Source organism: Semicossyphus pulcher, unplaced genomic scaffold, assembly GCF_022749685.1.
Source record: "Semicossyphus pulcher isolate SPU_LCO1_2020_fin unplaced genomic scaffold, fSemPul1.0.p SCAF_22, whole genome shotgun sequence".
NCBI lineage: Eukaryota > Metazoa > Chordata > Actinopteri > Labriformes > Labridae > Semicossyphus > Semicossyphus pulcher.
In genome coordinates this window covers 3,494,276-3,511,750 of record NW_027211696.1, presented here as the reverse complement: position 1 = coordinate 3,511,750, position 17,475 = coordinate 3,494,276, and the positions used below count along the sequence as shown (strand labels likewise).

Genomic DNA, 17,475 nt, shown 5'->3' with positions numbered 1-17,475 from the left:
AGGACTCTTTCTCTTAACTCATATGAATAATTGTTTTTTTAAAGATAAGGGGTTCTCACCGGTCAGCAGAAATACACACATATGATGCTTTTATACAATGTGATGCATTCCTGTAGATAAAACTGCCAAAAATACATTTATAATATTAGCACATCCTAAAACATCTACAGCAGTAAAATGCAATGTAGCCATTAAAGGAGCTTTAATATTAGTCCAAAAACATCATATATAATCGTAAAAGACATACAGGGAACATTTTACTGCAGAATGAGTACTTTGACTTCTGATACTTTCAGTAGATTATACTAAAATATTTCCACATCAGTAAGGTTTTGAAAGTGAGACTTTTTTGGGAGTTATTTTAACATAAGTTCAGGAACAGGACCACGCTTCCCTCGCTAACTCCATTACCTGTGTCTCGTTAGCTCTCACACCTGTGCCTCCCTAATGCAATTACCTGTGCGTACACATATAAGCCTGCCTAACCCCTTCTGCCCCCCACCCCCCCAACCCCATTCCTCTCCTTTCTCCTATCCCAACACAGGAACCACCGGGGGATGCTGAATCAGAAAGCACGTAGAGACAAGCCCCCATCCTGAGTCTCGGCCCTCAGGTTCCTGATGGCTCCTGCTGACTCGACCCCATTTGACCCCTTCTCATCCCACCCTACTTTGACCCCCTCACATCCCACCCACCCTCGACCCTTTAGCACATTCCAAATAAACTACTTTTACACCGTAACAATGGTGTGGTCTTGTTAGTGAATTGGTGGGAAGTATTTTCACAGTGTTATAATTTTTAAGGGTTATAAGGCAAATACATTAAATGGCATCTCCTAATTGCTATTTGAGTAAGTGGAAGGTCAAGCGAATGGCGTCTATTCCGAGAACAACCTTGTTGAGAAAGGTCACATCAAGGTGAGCGGAAGACGTGTCCTGTGTTGCAGCTCTCACAGCCTCTCTTTTTATATCAGAGATGGCCAAAGACTCTAGATTGGACACAGCAGCATTGGCTGAGTCCCAATTAGTTTTTTCGCTGAGGGAAGTGCAAGTCATCGTCAAGGGCAAAGACAGGTGGATACAGAGTCTCCTTTGGAGTTCGGCCAGATGGCATGTGACACAACAGGAAAGACGCTGCAAGACACAGGGCATTTCAGGGACAATACACAGACATACATATATCTATGTTCATGCAAAAAATAAAATGAGATCACCACTTTTACTTGACAAATGATGTGACATTTATATAATATAATAACCATACAGCAACAGTGAACGTTTCATAATGCAGATGTCAAGATTAATCTCCAAATCACAATGAAAGTAGGCCTGAAACAAGAAATATGCATGCACATAGTTCTGATTATTTTGTGAGCTGATAATTTGCAAATCGAAACGTTATTTTATTTTTACAACATTTAATGTGCAGCAAATAACTGTTACTTGGACACAGGAATATACCCTGTAAGGAGCAGAAGTCCCCGCACAGCATGATGGAGGGAAACTCTTTCAAAGATTCCACAACTAAATAAATATAACCAAAGTTTAGTGTATGAACCAAAGGAGAAAAATGTAACTGTTCATTTGTAGCAATAACAACCACCTACCACATGGTGGTGCTATAACACAACAGACACGAGACTGTCCAGGATGTTGCAGTACAATTTGATGCTTTAAATAGCCGTGGTGTGCTTGTAAATCTCAGCGCTGTAGAATCATGAATCACCATCCAGGAGATACAGTTTCATCTACTCAGGAATGCAGAGCGTGACACCCTGGAAACATATATTACACTTCCACGCTAAACCATATGTTGATTGATGAACCAGGACTTCGCTACTGGAACTGAAAATAAAGAGAGAGAGAGGTTAATACTGCTCTGTTTCTGCAAGATTTCAATTTCATTAAGAGTTGCGTTTCTTGGTCTTGGATAAGCAACGTCCTTTGGAATCCTGGACAGCAAATTGAACATCTGTTGTATTTGTCTTGTATTTAAGTATTCAAGCAATGTAGGCCTACAGCTATTTCCAAATACAAAATCATGATGTAAGAATGAAAATCCTTCAAACAAATTGAGCTATATCTTAACTTTCAGGAGCATTATATTTGTTTTATCTGCTCAATTTATTAAATAAGTGTATAAGGCGTTTTACTTACTTTTGCCTGCCTTTTGTTATTATCAAGTTCATTTTACTACAAACTCCTAGAAATAGTTTTGCAGTTGCCAGACTTATTCAGGTAACAGAAATGGCTGCTTTTTGCCTCTTCATCATTTTCCATATTTAGCTTCCCCTAGTCCGGCTGAGGAGCTGATGGAATCAGATCAGACCCAGCTGCAGTGTTGTCGTTGTTTTCATCAATGATAGATCCTAGCACCATCTGCTCCAACTCCTCATTTATAGTCTTTTATTTAACTGCATGTGACGTCACCACTAAGATGTTATTCAACATTACTGTCAGGAGATTTGTGGTGTCATGCTCTTATTAATGAGCAGATACGAAACAAGCCTTGCATGCAGGTGAAAAGTTAGCATGGATTCATTTCCAGAATATTTATTTATTCTAGATGTATAGTCCTATTTAAAGGAATCGTGCATCACCCATTATGTGTAAGGCCAGTCCAGTGTCAGGATGACATGTTTGTGGTTAAGCCTCATTGGACACAGCATGAGAGAAAGAGAGAAAATCCTAAACATTTAGAGCAGGTGTAGTCAAGTTAAATCAGTAAAAAAATAGGCTTCTTCTGCCACAACACAGATATAATGATGAATCACCTTGTCTGGGACTTACCTTTTGGTATGTATGTATTACTATTTTTTTAACAGAAAATAAGACGTTCATCTCTCAAATTCAATATTGAATACAGTTCCTCTCAAGAAGATGTACATCATTATATTTGTCTGTACAATCAAAGTTCCATCTCATTCATTTACACAGCAAAAATTGTTTATGGATTACTGGTCACACAAAAATACTTGCACAAACTCTAAAGCTGTGAAAACTATATGTACGTGTACCTTTTGCAATCAATTTGTTTTGTAGTTAACTTTGTGTGTTTGTTTGCTTTAATTTATTTCTTTATGTTTTAATGTATTTAATGTATGAAACCTTTTGTAAGTTCCAATCAAATCAATGACTGTAGTCTATGGTTACAAAAAATTACTGACTGTGCCCTTACAATATGTGAATAAAGTTTAAAAAAAAATGTTTTTTTGTTAAAGGACGCAGATTGGAAAGGACACACTCGCGCCTCTGTGTTACTGTTAAAGAACAGATTATTAAGGCACATAATTAACCTAATTTACGCAGTAACTCATAACATGTCCATGAATATGCACGAATAATATGGTAAGAAATATTTATTAAAATTTACATAAAGTTTATTTCTAAATAACCAAGAAATATATTACAAAGAAAGAGATAAAGTAAATCTGCCAATTGTTAGCGAAGATAGCCTACGTAAACATTTTAGCCTATTTTTAGCTAACCCATGTGTGTGCTGCTCATGTTAGCTGTAATATAATGGAGTTCTCAAACGTTAGTGCTAGTTAGGTAGCTAGCAAGCACTTAGAATGTGTTGCAAACTAGCTGCACGCCGCTAAGCTGCTTCGTAGCGGCGTACATTAACAGTGAGGTCTGCTTACAAAATCTTTTGATAACAGGAGAATTAGCTTATTTAGCTAGCCAGTTAGTAATGCAGGTTCAATGCTCGTTAGCAAAGCATTAGCAAAGCAAGATAGTTACACACAGCTACAGCTAGCTTCCTGTTAACACCTCCTCCTAGTAGCTCTTTGTATCATGAGTACTCATGCCATGTGTATTTCAAGTGTATCCACGTGGGGGAAAATAGAAACAAAGCTCAAACTAATGAATGCTAGTGGTTAAAAGCTTTAAGCAGGGATACTTAAAATAGTAGTAGCATCGAGGTGCTTGCAGCACAAACATGTGGGCCAACTACCACAGCTGTGCTATGTAAGTAATTACTATCCTAATTAAGACACAACAGGTGACATGCATGTATCGCACTAACGTTTGTTAAATTGTATCTTTCACACTACCATGCCATGCATTTAAATTATTTCATCATCCGAGTTTGCCAAGAATATACTGCATGCCATTTATTTTTGCTAAAGTTATTCTTAGATAGTTAATATTTTAATAAAAATGGGGCAGCATGTTGAAAACAAACATCTATTCTCTGGATTGATCCTCCAATTGTGCTTCATTCATTCAAGTCTCCAACTGACTGGTCATCTTAAAGATTAATGCTCAGATTTGCCACATTACTTAATACATCTCTATCGCAGCATCAAGCCCCTGCACAGAAACCAATTGCCTCTTTATAGTCTTTTGATGTGCACATAGCCTTGAGGATCATTTGGAGGTATTAGTCTGGTTTTGTTGACAGCCATTTCTCAAGACCAGTGTGCTCCTCGGGCAAATGTAGAGGGTTGTGGAGGCCATCTATGGAATTATTTAGTTTAATTACTCTAGCTTGATAGGCCAATTAGCATCAGGCTCAAGACAACGCAAAGCTGTCAGTTTAATGAGCAGTTAAACGTTAATTCTACACATAAAACATTATAGCACAGAGGCACACAAACCCTAAAAGTAAGGGATTACATTATTTGGCTAGAAAAAAATGCCTTTTGAAATATTTGTGAGAGAATATCCTATTTTAAATACTGACATAAAGCCACAGTATTAATTTTTATGGCTTTTACATTGAAATGATGGAATGGATCTGCTGTTAATCTGCTGGCAGATGACGTCTATGAATATAAAATATCTGTATTTCTTTATGTCAGATGGTCTTTTTGTTGAAGGCTGCACTGCACATTACATTGCAACATTATTCTATAGAAATATAGATGTTGCAGAGACAGGAGGAGGAATTAATGAGGTAGAGAGAGTTTGATGTCAGTGCATCTTTTCTCTTTGAAAAGGCTGCTACGGAGAGCAAATGCATTATATCACTATATTTAAAATCAGATGTGTAACTGTTAAGATGACAACAAAGGGATGGAAGTTATCTCATTCAGACTGAAAGTAACGGGAGGACAACATGTTAAATTCTTTATTGATGTCAGTAACATGCAGTTAAAATATATGAGGTTGTTCATTGAATAATAATTTATTGAGGTATTAATTTAACTTCAAAATGGTTTGGGTAAACAAGTAAGAGATTCAGAGATAAAGTGGAACTTTGGAAGTTTGTTTAAGGTGTTACTTTTCTGTTGCTGTTTACTCATCTTCTTCTGAATTGCAACATCAAACAGCCCTCACATGCATGCTCTCCTGATGTGACAGAGAGAGGGAAAGTGGGGGAATGAAAGGGGAGGGAGAGGACATGCAGTTTTTATGAAGTATTCATGTTGTTGATGTCTGCCTCCGACACTAAAACAAGAGGGTAGTGGGTGATGTAAATGTTTATGTATGACCACCTCAATATAAGCCATTGATAGTAAAAGTGACCAGGCTGTGCAAAAAAATCATGCTTCATTAGAACAAGCACTCTACTAAAACATTATATTAAATAAGAGATGATATCAGTTTCTGTTTTACAAGATTCCATCGTTCTCCCTACTGTCCTCTCTCTCCATCTGTTTCCAGGGAGGAGGCGCCACGGCAGAGCCATGGTCAGAGAGAGGGAAGACGTGAGAAAAAAATAATTTGAAGGCATTTTACAGCTTTCATCTTTTGCACATCACTTAGGCAAAATGCAACAACAGCTATTGTAAAAGCAAAGCGTTCAGAAGAGAGGAACGCTGTGGAGGAAGAGGCAGAGCAGCAGGAAGAGAAGGACATTTGACAGATAAAAAGAGGGAGCTCTGCAGCAGGATCCCCGCCGTGCTGAACACAGGACTGCGTGACTGGTCTGTGCAAGCAGAGGGAGGAGAGAGGAGAGAAGGGAGGAAGGTAGGATAGAAAGAGGGGGGAGGGGAGGCAATTCAGCGCAGTGCAAGCTGACTGGATGAGTAGCAGCCGCGGCACAGGCAGCAGCATCAGCACCACTAGCTGTAGCATCTTTCTTTGTGGCTGCTGGAGGCTGTCTTGTGGCTGCCGTAGCATCAACATCTTCCAAGTACACACAGATATCTGGACTCAGACGTCCCCCCTGCTTGCCTCACACACACACATGTCGTGGTGGCCACCAGAGACGAGGTAGTAAGTGACGGGGCTCGGGGGATAGAGGGACACAGGAGGAGGAAACGGGGACGACTGGTGGTAGTGCAAACGTGAGAAGGGCTGGAGCGACGGTGACTGGAGCAGCGGCAGCAGTAGCAGCGGCACCATGGCGCAAGCCGCCAAGCAGCTCCGCAAGACCAAGGACCTTGCGGAGGCCGCCGCCCAGGAGCAGAGGGAGAAGGAGGAGGAAAAGTTAAAAAAGAGGAATCGATCCAGGGACCGCAGGCGCAAGGTATGGCTGGCTGTTTCAAGAGAGAGGGGAGGTGACGATGTTTCTTACATCCATCTTTCCCTCTCTACCTGCCTTTCTCCATCTCTCTTGCAGTCTCTCTCTCTCTCACCGCATCTATTGTGCAAGATTAGTGAGGATGCAATTACACATGTATAATTACACAGTTGGTCCTGCGGCCTCAGCTGGTGCGTGCATGCGTTTGTGTAGGCTAACCAGTCAAGCACATATGCTCTGGTACAGGTTGGTGTGCTCGGTCAGATATATAGCTATAGGGGAAGGAAAAGGAGGCTGATGATGATTGGTATGCTGCTTAGAGGTGTGACCATTAGACACTGCTGGTTAAATAACAGACAATGTCATTTTATTCCTTTCAGATTCCAGTCTTACATGGGTGCAGCTCATTCATATTAATGCATGGAAGAACAGTGTAGTGCACATACGTGAGCTTTTGTGCGTATTCACATCACCGTTATAGTGCTCTTCATTGCTCTGCTGTTTCCCACAAAGCTTCTTAGATTTGGTGTCTTCCCCCATATTACAGTTTTTTTATTGGGGGAGATGTAAAATGGAGGGGGAAGATGGAGGTGCACTCTCAGTAGATGCAATTTTAACCCATCTGTATGTTTTTCCTTGGTGTGCGTAGGCTACATGTTAGATTCAGGAATCTATGCTTGTTGTTATATATCATATCACCTAAGGCTAAGACTATTTGTTGTGTAGGACATTTTTTTGACTGCGTTGGCACAATGTAGGCATGCAGGATATCACCCTGTAGCATGAGAGCTCTCATTCACCCCTCCGTCTCACCTCCCCACTGCACTCTCCCTCTCTGACTGTTGCCTCTAGGTGCAGATTTTATTGGGGTTGTGCCGCCTTGCACTCATGCCTGGCAGCGCTGACTTGATTTATGAAACACATGTTATTATAGTGTTAATAAACGTACAGGTGTAATGGATTTAAAAAATACTTTTATGAATTGTATTCTTTAGTGTAAATGATAATGATGTGGCATGTACAGTGGGCTCAGTGTCCAATGCAAACACCAGCTCACCGCTCCTCCTTCAATATTTCTGTGTGCAACTGCAAGTATTAATGAGGAGAACAGAGAGGATAGACATGTCTCTTTATAGTCCCTCTGAGAGATGTGTGCATGTGTGTGTGTTTGTTACAGGGATAGAAACTCAGAGGCAAGAGCAGGTCCAAAAAAAGGTAATGTGCAGAGAGGGTGGTTGAGTGGTTGTAGAGTGTAATCTATATTCTTAATTATAACAACATTGAACAGTTTGTCCCGACCGCAAAGCAGGAGGGGTTTGCTAAGTGTTCCTGAGGCAGTACAGTAGGAATTTGGCCACATATAGTGCTTGTTGTACAATTTTTATTTTGGGTGAAGAACCTGGGAACTATGGTGGAGAACATGATGTTGAGTTGCCAAGTAGTTTATTTTACAGGAACACAATATCAGCTGTTTTAGCTCTCTGTTTTTATTTTTTTGGCCAAATATATCCTGTGTTAAATCCGACATGCACTATCCTGATATATTATATTAAATATACATTTTTAAACTCCTTAATCTGACAAATCTTCATATATTAGAATTCACACACTTTTGATTAATTTGTAGAACATTATGCAGAATCTGGTGTAATTAGCAGATCGTGGCATTATCCGGTTTGTGGTGTAACATTGATTAACCAATGGGTTTGGTTCTGGCAACTATAATAAGGTGGTGTAGAGTCAGAATTGTTGATGTGGTTGGGGTGTAAAAACATGTTCAATTATTTTATATTAAGTGTATTTATACATGTCTTAGCCGGTCAGTCAACACATTGGTTCTGGATGGCGGTAGTGGGGGTGCGTCATGGTACGTGTAACTGTATAAAGCCGCTTTCCCACTCGTCAAAAAACCCGCTAACACCCACCTTTTTTGTTTAGTGGGAAAGGTTACAATCGGCATTCAGAGTCAAATGATTCTGCAGCAGACCCGGTTAATTATCGCCTCGGCTCCGATCAGCATGGGAACACAACATCGTCGACATGCTAATCTCCGCCCCCTTTCCGACGCGATGCTATGCTCCGTGAGTAACTTCTGCGACTCCTTGTCATCTCAGCTACAAATTCCGCCCGTCTACGTCCGAGCAGCGCTCGAACATCGTTCCAAATTTGTCCGCCCGAAGTTTGATAAAAAGACTGAATGAGTAATAGATACACTAAAGACCTAACCACCGTCACATCTTCACTGTTTACTAACCCTGTCTCCAGCGGGTTTGTGACGTCAGACGGTGACACAGCAGAAAAGAGACCGACAGGAGTATACTTCACTGGCAATGGGAAAACAGACAATCAGGGTCTGAAAAACCTGCGTCAACACGCTAATTTCAGTGGGAAAGGGGTGTAAGATACATAATAATACGTACATGATAAGAAGAAAATTAGAATAAGATAAATTTTTTGCTATCTTTGGGCAGGTCCCATGAAACCATTCTTATTTACGCGTTTTCTTTTAAAACAGGAAGCTAGGGATGGACTTTTTGCAGAGATTGATTGGCGTTTACATCAGCCAATAGTGCTGAATGTGAGACAGAACAGAGCAACCACTAGCTAGTTTGAAGGTCACTTGTCAATAACTGACAGAATTTAGTGTGGGGACATAAATATTTCTGAAAAGTTTAAAGCTGATGCAAAAGAAGCATGCGTCCATGAGCCAAGATGAGTCATCAACATCTTTGTGAAAGGACAAACTGTAAAACTCCTTTATTCTATACATTTCATTTATTTTATATGTTTAAAAGTCCTTTATTTGTCAGCTTTGGGTCAGACTTTGGCAGATAGGTACAGTAATAATCATTCTCACAATGTTTGAACCATATACCACTATCACTATATCTGTAAAATACATTGTGATTTTCTTTTTCCATATCCAACCCGATTTAATCTACCGTTCAAAAACCAACCAGGCTGTCCTGCTTACGATTTCATTAATGGTTCATTGATTCATAACCACTCTCAATTACAGCTGGCTCCTTGTTTAATAGCTTGTGATGCATTGACATTTAATTTGGCATCACTGTAGTGTAAAAATATGCAAATCCGAGCACTATTTCTCAACATTTAATTAATATTTAATTCTTTCTCTTGTGGCCAAGGCTATGTGAGAATGGCTGTTTTTATATTCTATAAATACTCAATATTTGTTTGTTATCAAATATGAATCAGCAAGAAGTCCCATTGGTTTCAGCAGTGCTCATTTTAAATAAGGGAATGTTATAAGGCACATTTCATGTTGCAGTCCGCTTGAGTAACTCTCATTTCAACTCAATCATCAACCAAGCTCCTTTATTTATCTGCTCACTGTGTATCTGTCTCTCTGAATCTGACTTGTGCCTCTTCCTCCAGTAAATCGTCGCCACACAGCCAGAAGGAGTGAGGCAGCGAGTCAAAGAGACAGAGAGGGAGAGAGAGGAGGCTCAGGCAGGTCTTAATGTTCCCGGGATGTTAATTAGCTCCATTCGATGTAAATCAAACTCGGCAGCATGGCATCTCTCCTCTCTACTTCTCCCCTTGCACAAAGGTCATTCACTACAGTGCCGACAGAGATCCTATCATAACTCTGAATGAGGTGGACAGTAATTTGGTTAAAGAATCAGCAAAGAAAGAGCAGGGGCATTCTGCCTTCTGTGCTGTGCTGCACAGGGATGATTGTTGAAATGCTGTGTAAGGGAAGTACTATGATCACACCTGAATATAAAATAAAATCAAATAAAATCAACAATTAATATTTTTCTGTAGGACTGTCCTCACCCAAAATACAACTGTGTGGCTCAGGTGCGAAACAGATTATAACTGAGCATATTTACATTAATAATAAGGCCCAGAGCTGGCAGACTGAGATTCGAGTCCCTTGTGAAAACAAGAATATTACTGAATTAATTGCAAAACAAACTCAATCTGCACTTAACCTAACCAATTAGTTTTGCTACCTAAACCTGGGCTGTCACTTTTCAATCAAAGTTTGATATGTCGTTCGAACCTGGTGAAATATTAATAGTTTGAAGTTTAATGATGTGACTGAAGCCAAAATTGAAGCACAGCAGACGAACAATTAGTAATCTGCAGTCCAGAGTCCCAGAATGCTCTCTCGTTCAAAGCAGTGTGCTTTGTTTTCCAACAGATGGTGATTATGCCCCTCCTTCTACAAACCAATGGAGGAAACTAACGAGCCAAGCCGTTGTTAGCCTTTCCTGCTTCAGCGTCCCGACTGTAGTCAGAAAGCACAGGGGAGACTTGTTGTTGTTGCTGCAGGGCCGAAGCTGTAGCTAGCTTCGGGGCTAACTCAGTGACTTTAATATGCCAGCAGCAAGCATGACACGGGTGCGCAGCTTGAGTCTTGAGGAGTCGTAGGCTTTATTATGCACTAAACTGTACATTGGTTTTGTTGTTTACACAGCTACCGATCACTCTTTTCTCCACTCTTCCGCTGCTCCAGTCCCGACACTTCATGTAACTCGTGCACACACGCTTTCATTCTCTCTCACTCACTCTACCACCCCACTCCCAGCACTTAGCACTTAGCTCTTCCCAGTTACACCTCTAGTATAAGACCGTGCTACAGAACTAAGCCTCTCAACGCACCTCAGAAGTGCTGTATGAACCAATACGTACCCAATATGTAGTTGTTGTGTTTGGTTAACGTTAGTCTTAGATGTAATTCGAACAAATTCCATATCACGTTGAATTTGTTTGAAATTGATTTTTGGGAAAGTGACAGCCCTGCGGTGTAGTTGTGGCTGATCAACAAAACCAAAGTGTGTCTGTTCAGTCTGCCTGCAGTAGAGGGGCTTATTTAGGAAACACGTCTGTGGGACATCTGTGGGATGTGTTAAAGGATAGAACCCATGCGGTCGTATCGGCTGGAAGAACTGTTTTTTAATAAAAGAATAAAGCTATAATTCTCTTCAAAGAGGAATAACATCAGAATGCAGTTGGAAACATAATTGAATCCAATTGAGTCATATAAAGAATCATTTGTGGAGGCCAGTGCTTGGCCGCAGTGACAGTATGTAGTCTTAAATCACTGGCTGCAGGCCTGCCGCTATGGATTACTATCTGACCATATTGTGGTCATTCTGTCTAGTATTATTGATCACTTCTGTGTGTTTACTCATCATCAGTCACAACAGTCTATGTCTTATGATTGATTTATTATTGATTTATGCTCTAATGAATTAGGGATGCAGATCAAGTGTTTTTTGGCCCTGATCTCCGTCTAAGATTATCTGCTGATGCAGAGCCTGATACTATATTCACATTCAGAGGTTGATCAAAATACATGTGACACATTATCTTCACAACAAATACTGAAGGTTAAAATGTTTTTCGTTTACCGGCTTTAAGTATTCATGTGAAGTTGTGGTCAAAGTTCTTGGTGCTAAAAACTCCTGCAAAGTCCATGTTACACAGAGGTGTAACAGCGTAAGGCTTCTTCCCAAATAAACAATCTTGGCCAAATAGACAAATCGTTTCAAGACTTACTGACTCTACTGTAAATACAACTCAGTATAAAACCCATATTTCTGTTTTGGAGTTTTGAATTGCAGCAGCAAAGTGTGCAAATTCCAGCGTAGCACATCACTACATGAGTTAGAAACATTGTCCTTGACCACGATCAGCTGGGTTTGGGTGCATACCAAGTGATAACACTAACATAATTATGTAATCATGTAGATGAGGAAGTATATAAAAATGCCTGGTCATCTTCAGAATTCACTTGTGATTTTTGGGTTCATTTCCAGTTCTCTGTAACTAATGGGATCGACTAATCTGGGACATGAAACCTTTTATTGTAGTACCTCAGCATGAGGCTCCTCAGGCCTGTACATCTCCCACTTTCCTCCAGGCCTGCACTTATTACGATGGATCCAAAGATCTGCTAATGGATAGTGTGTGCTCTTTGTGCGCACGTGTGTGTGCTTAGCTTACTTGTGTTTTCAATGGAGCTGTATATGTGCATGCACACACATATAGTTTGTGTGAGTGTAAGTGAAATAGCAGGGCTGCAGGGTATCTCATTCAGCTATTATGTAACCTTATGGATACCCAACCCTAATTAGCCAAAACCTTCCTCGGCCTCTCGGCCTCTTTCTTTGTCTCGCTGCTCACTTTTGTCGTCACACAAAACAACACACAGGACAATGACAGCATAACGCCTCAGGTTGGTAATTAAAAGTTGCATCATGTGCATAATAAATGATATTACATCGAGATTCTTTAGACAAAGGGAACATTAATCCTTGTTTGGCTATTTTTTATATTCCAGAACTTTGGATTCAAGTTAATAGATCATTAAGGTAAAGCAAAAAGACTTGCATCCAATCTTAAGAAAACAGTGTGTCATTCATTGCATCAGACACCACACCACTGTGAATTGCACTGACATTTGATTTACTTTAGGTCAGACAGTTTAATACCACAAGAAGCCCAATACACATAGTGCATGACAGTTCAGTATTGTGCTCCTTGGTCACATGACAAATATTTATTAAAGTCGAGATGAAATGAAAAATGTCATTTTAATCCTTTTAGATCACATCCCCGGTAATATTGTGCATCTATTTGACAATATAGGCCAAAAAAATTACAGAAAATCAATTTCTTCGTATTCTTATATCAAAATCCGATCATTTTTTCTTCCGGGAAAACTAAATTTCATGCATGCTTACGTAAGTTAGCACCAAACAATTTCAACCAATCAATCTGCGACATTTAGCCGCAGAGCACCAAGAACGCTCGGTCAGTTAGCTAGCTACTGCGCTGTGGAGAACGTCTGTCTACTCCCACTTCTCAACGATCAAATCAAATCCCTCTAATGATATGTCCCGCCTTTCACTCGGAAATACGTCACGATACTGAAGCTAGATGCTTTCGAAATGCCGTGTCAGCTCGACTTTAATGTTCTATGCTTCAGCTTGTTAGCAGTACCCACACTTCCTACTCAGCAGCTGTCTTTGACATCTTGCTGCACACAGAGTTGCAGTTTTACTGAGTTTAGATGCTATAAGAATACAGTAAATAATACTTTGCTAATTGTGTATGATATGCGCCTTAATGGGGAATCTATACAGGCAGCATATTTTAAGCGTAGTTTTGACACGTGTGTGCTGGGACAGAACTGCCTCAATGTTATTCAATGCTGCAATCTCCACCAGCCACGTATGCTGCGGAGGAGGCGGGCGCAGGCGGTGTAGATTGAGAAATAGATGCTGCCGTGACGCTTACGTGTCTCACACGTTTGTCTGACGCTACAGTGTCGGTGTAGATTAGAGTCAGTTAGAGTTAGACTCTCGAGGACCTATCTTGGACTCCAAGGGCTGTACTTTTTTGTATGCGTGTGTGTGTGTGTGTGTTTCCTTTAAGCATAGCAGTCAATACTCACCATACTTTTGTTTAAAGCTGTATTTCTACATTTCTTTGCCACTAGGAAGCAGAAATATGTTAAAATTGGGTACGTGCTATTTCCAACATAGTAAGCAAGCAGACACAGAGAAACAAAAGCACTCGTTTAAAGTCGCAAAATGACAATGTAATTCTAATTTTCATTATAAATCTGTTTTGTTTTTCAGTCATTTCTAAGAAATGTGTCCAAGTCTTAAGCTGAGCTTTACCAGATAGATGTTAATTCAGGATTATCTATGTTGAGGATCTTATCTCTGAGGAGGGGTGAAGGTGAACGTGGAATGTCTTCTGTTAAGGCTTGTCTGGGAGAATGTGCTGTAGAGCGAGCAGAGGTTGACTCAGAGTGGGGGTTCAGTTTCAGGCATGATTCTACCCAGGCTTATTACGGCCCAGACTGAACCTAGACAGGAGAGATGGGAGAGGCATGTACCAAGTTGTATAGAAGGGGTGGGAAAAGAGGAGATTAGGAAGGAGGGTGAATGGATGACGGAAAGGGAAGGGAGGGCGGGTTGAAAGCTTTTTCATTGGATCAATTCTTAAACATTATACGGTATGCATGTTTTTCTGTAAGGCAACAGTAATAGGTAGCATAATAGTGAGGGCCGGTGCCTGCTCATGAGGAAGGGGAGGTCAGGATGAGCCAAGGTCGAGCAGAGCAAAGCAGCACTCAGCCCAGGCCGAAGCAGCCACAGGCTAGGCTATATTTACCTGCCAGCCTAGGATTACAGTGCATCTGAGACCAGATTTAACCACCCATCTACACACCACTACTGTGTGCTAGCTGAGCACCTGCTCTGATACTGTATCTGATGTTGCCCCGGATCTGTACCTGCTCAAACAACACACGAAGATTCCAGAATAGCAGCATGATGGCCGATATTTATCTGCCTGTTTCTGAGGGCTTATCTGGGACTCGACTCTGTCACGTTTTGATCTGGAGATCAGAGTGATTTTAGATAACTGAGCCTTGTCAGACACCTTTGATAAATATCAGCAAAGTCATTTTTCTCCCTCAATGCAAAAATGTAGAACTTTGTTCCTGCGATTCTGACACATTAATGTCTTCAGCGTTTGGACTAAAGAAAACCATATGTGCAATAGGGGTGGGGCAAAATATCGATGTCGCAATATATCGTCGTCCCGACTGGTGTGATAGAATTATCGTATCGCTGGCGCAAAAAATATCCATATTTCAGCGCTCTAAACAGATCTCCATGCCAATTTGAGTCACCGCATCTTTGTTGATCTCAATTTGTGTCAAAATCTGTGAAACTGTGAATAATTCATTAATTCTGCACTTCACCTTTTTAGGGGCATTTTGTATTCTTCAGTTAATCAGATATTGTTATTCATCATTATATGATCGGCTTGCTATACAGTTTATCAATTATCGCAGAATCGCTTTATCGTAGGGATGCACGATATTGGATTTTTTGCTGATATCCGAAATGCCGATATTTTCCAACCCTTTTTTGCCGATATTGATACCGATATATTAGGCACATGTTTTTTTCCACCTAGTTGCAGAGAACAACAAGTCTTCCCTGTAGGGGAATTGATATCATGCCTACTCTTATTGTAGTGGCCAAAAACTGCCATACCGCTGACAGCTTGCACCCTTCTTCACGCTTGACGGAAGAGGTGTGGTGCAGGCAGTGCGCGCGCCGAGTTAATGTCGTAGCATTACGTCAAGCTTTGTTAGGGAATCATCGAGCGTTAAGCAGAATTAAAGCGTTGTTGTATCATCAGGAAAATGACATGCCGATATGTCCTTTTCAAGCCATGATCTGCAGGTACCGATAGCGCGCCGATACTATCGTGCATCCTTACTTTATCGTGATATTATTGTGGGCAGTGTATCACGTATCGCACTGTATCGTGAGTTGCCCTGCGATTCCCACCCCTAATGTGTAATATAGAAATCTATTAATCCTTTTCATTTATTGAGTCATGTATCAAATCTGTCAAATATATATAAGTGTGAATATTTTGATGTCAGTAAATTCTTGAGATAGTGTAGCCCTATCCTACACTGTATCTTAGTGTTGTGTTTAGAAGCTGCCACCTTCTAAACTCTAACCGTGGGTCACATTTTTAGGCTAAAAATATGTTTCTGTTGGTTTCATAACATACTTGGCACAGTAAACCTACATACAGTTTCTAGCAGTTTTGGCAATTTTTCAACAACAGCATGACTTGGTTTGTTCTTGAGAGCCACTGTGTCGATGGCCCATTAGATCAATGTGCAGTCATTGACTTCCTCAAGAGTCACAGCTCATCTGCCAGCCTGTTCCTGTTAATCAGAGCATCCATCATCATTGTTAGCAAGGCCAGCCAGTGTGGATCTTTGGCATGCAGAGGGAGGGGAAACAGCTGTAAATCTTTTTGCAAACTTTATTGTGACCCTGGGGTCAGTCAGCAGGCGGTTTCAAGTGACTAATGTTACCATGGCGATTACTGTGTGACACTTAACATGGGGGGGATGATGAAGCGACATTGCTGCACAGATTGCCAGCGAGACGTGAGACGCTGATGTGGAAAAAGAGCTTTCTGCTTTAGCTACACTTTCAAACTCCTCTGCAGAGTCCTAGATTTATGTGGATGCTGAGTTTCATTTCAGCTCCCAGTGCCTCTGATGAGACTACATCAATAAGGAAACATGAGTCAGACAGCAATTGTGCTCCAGATTTTTCTGAGATTTATTTTACATCCCAAGCAGCTCAGACTTTTACATCAAAAGGGAAATCTAAAATATACAATTTACATAATTGACCTACATGCAGTATATACTTTATTCTAATAACGCTGCTGTCTCATCACAGGTCATTAGCAAAATCAGTACGTGAGGGCCGTTAATTTAAGAATCATTAGAGGAAGAGTGAAAGTAATACAGACTGGCACGATGCCACACGCACACTGATACCCACATAGAGCGCACACGCACACTTAGAGCTGGAGATGGGCTTTATGTAATGGAATTAGTGCTCCTCAAGGTCTACATGGATCATGTGGCCTGCAGGAGCCCACTAATGCACTGAAGCAGCCGCTCTCAGGCACGCCCTGACTCCATCACTTTCTTCTTCTGGCCTAAACACATTTCATCGTATGTTTGCTGGCTAATGGACACAATGCATGATCAGAAATGTAAGGTTTCATGTGGTGGTGCTGCTGGGGGATATTTTCATGACTTGATGACATCATCCTGCTATTGTCTTTTGCTATCATTGTTTGCACTTTGAAGTGGTTGAAAAGATAGACATTAAACAAAGCTAGATTACTATTTAATCCAATAGTCAAAAGTGGATGGACCTACCCAGACAGTAACATTATTGTTTAGTTTGTTCAGGTATTTTACATGAATGTATTGTATCCTTTAAAAAGTAGTGCCATTGTTTTTTCACCCATTAAGGCATGCACGTGTTTAGATTAGGGAGGCACAATATTATCGGCACGTTTGCGGTATTTGCAGATTTTATTTTCCGCTGATACGCTTCAATTCTGCCTAAATGCTCGATGATTCCCTAAAAAAGCTTGACCTCAAGCTACGACATTAACTTGGCATGCACACTGCCTGCACCACGCCTCTTCCGTCAAGCGTGAAGAAGG

The 17,475-nt window shown here is 40.7% G+C and overlaps 1 protein-coding gene across 1 annotated transcript in view; it reads left to right on the top strand.

The window, feature by feature from the left end:
- Window positions 1-5,649: 5,649 nt before the first annotated feature.
- ank1b (ankyrin 1, erythrocytic b) overlaps window positions 5,650-17,475 on the top strand; it is a 95,491-nt gene continuing 83,665 nt past the window's right edge. The window contains exon 1 of the mRNA XM_069673241.1: window positions 5,650-6,420. Coding sequence (XP_069529342.1) covers window positions 6,295-6,420 — 126 coding nt within the window. The 5' untranslated portion in view covers window positions 5,650-6,294. The remainder of the gene's footprint in view (window positions 6,421-17,475) is intronic.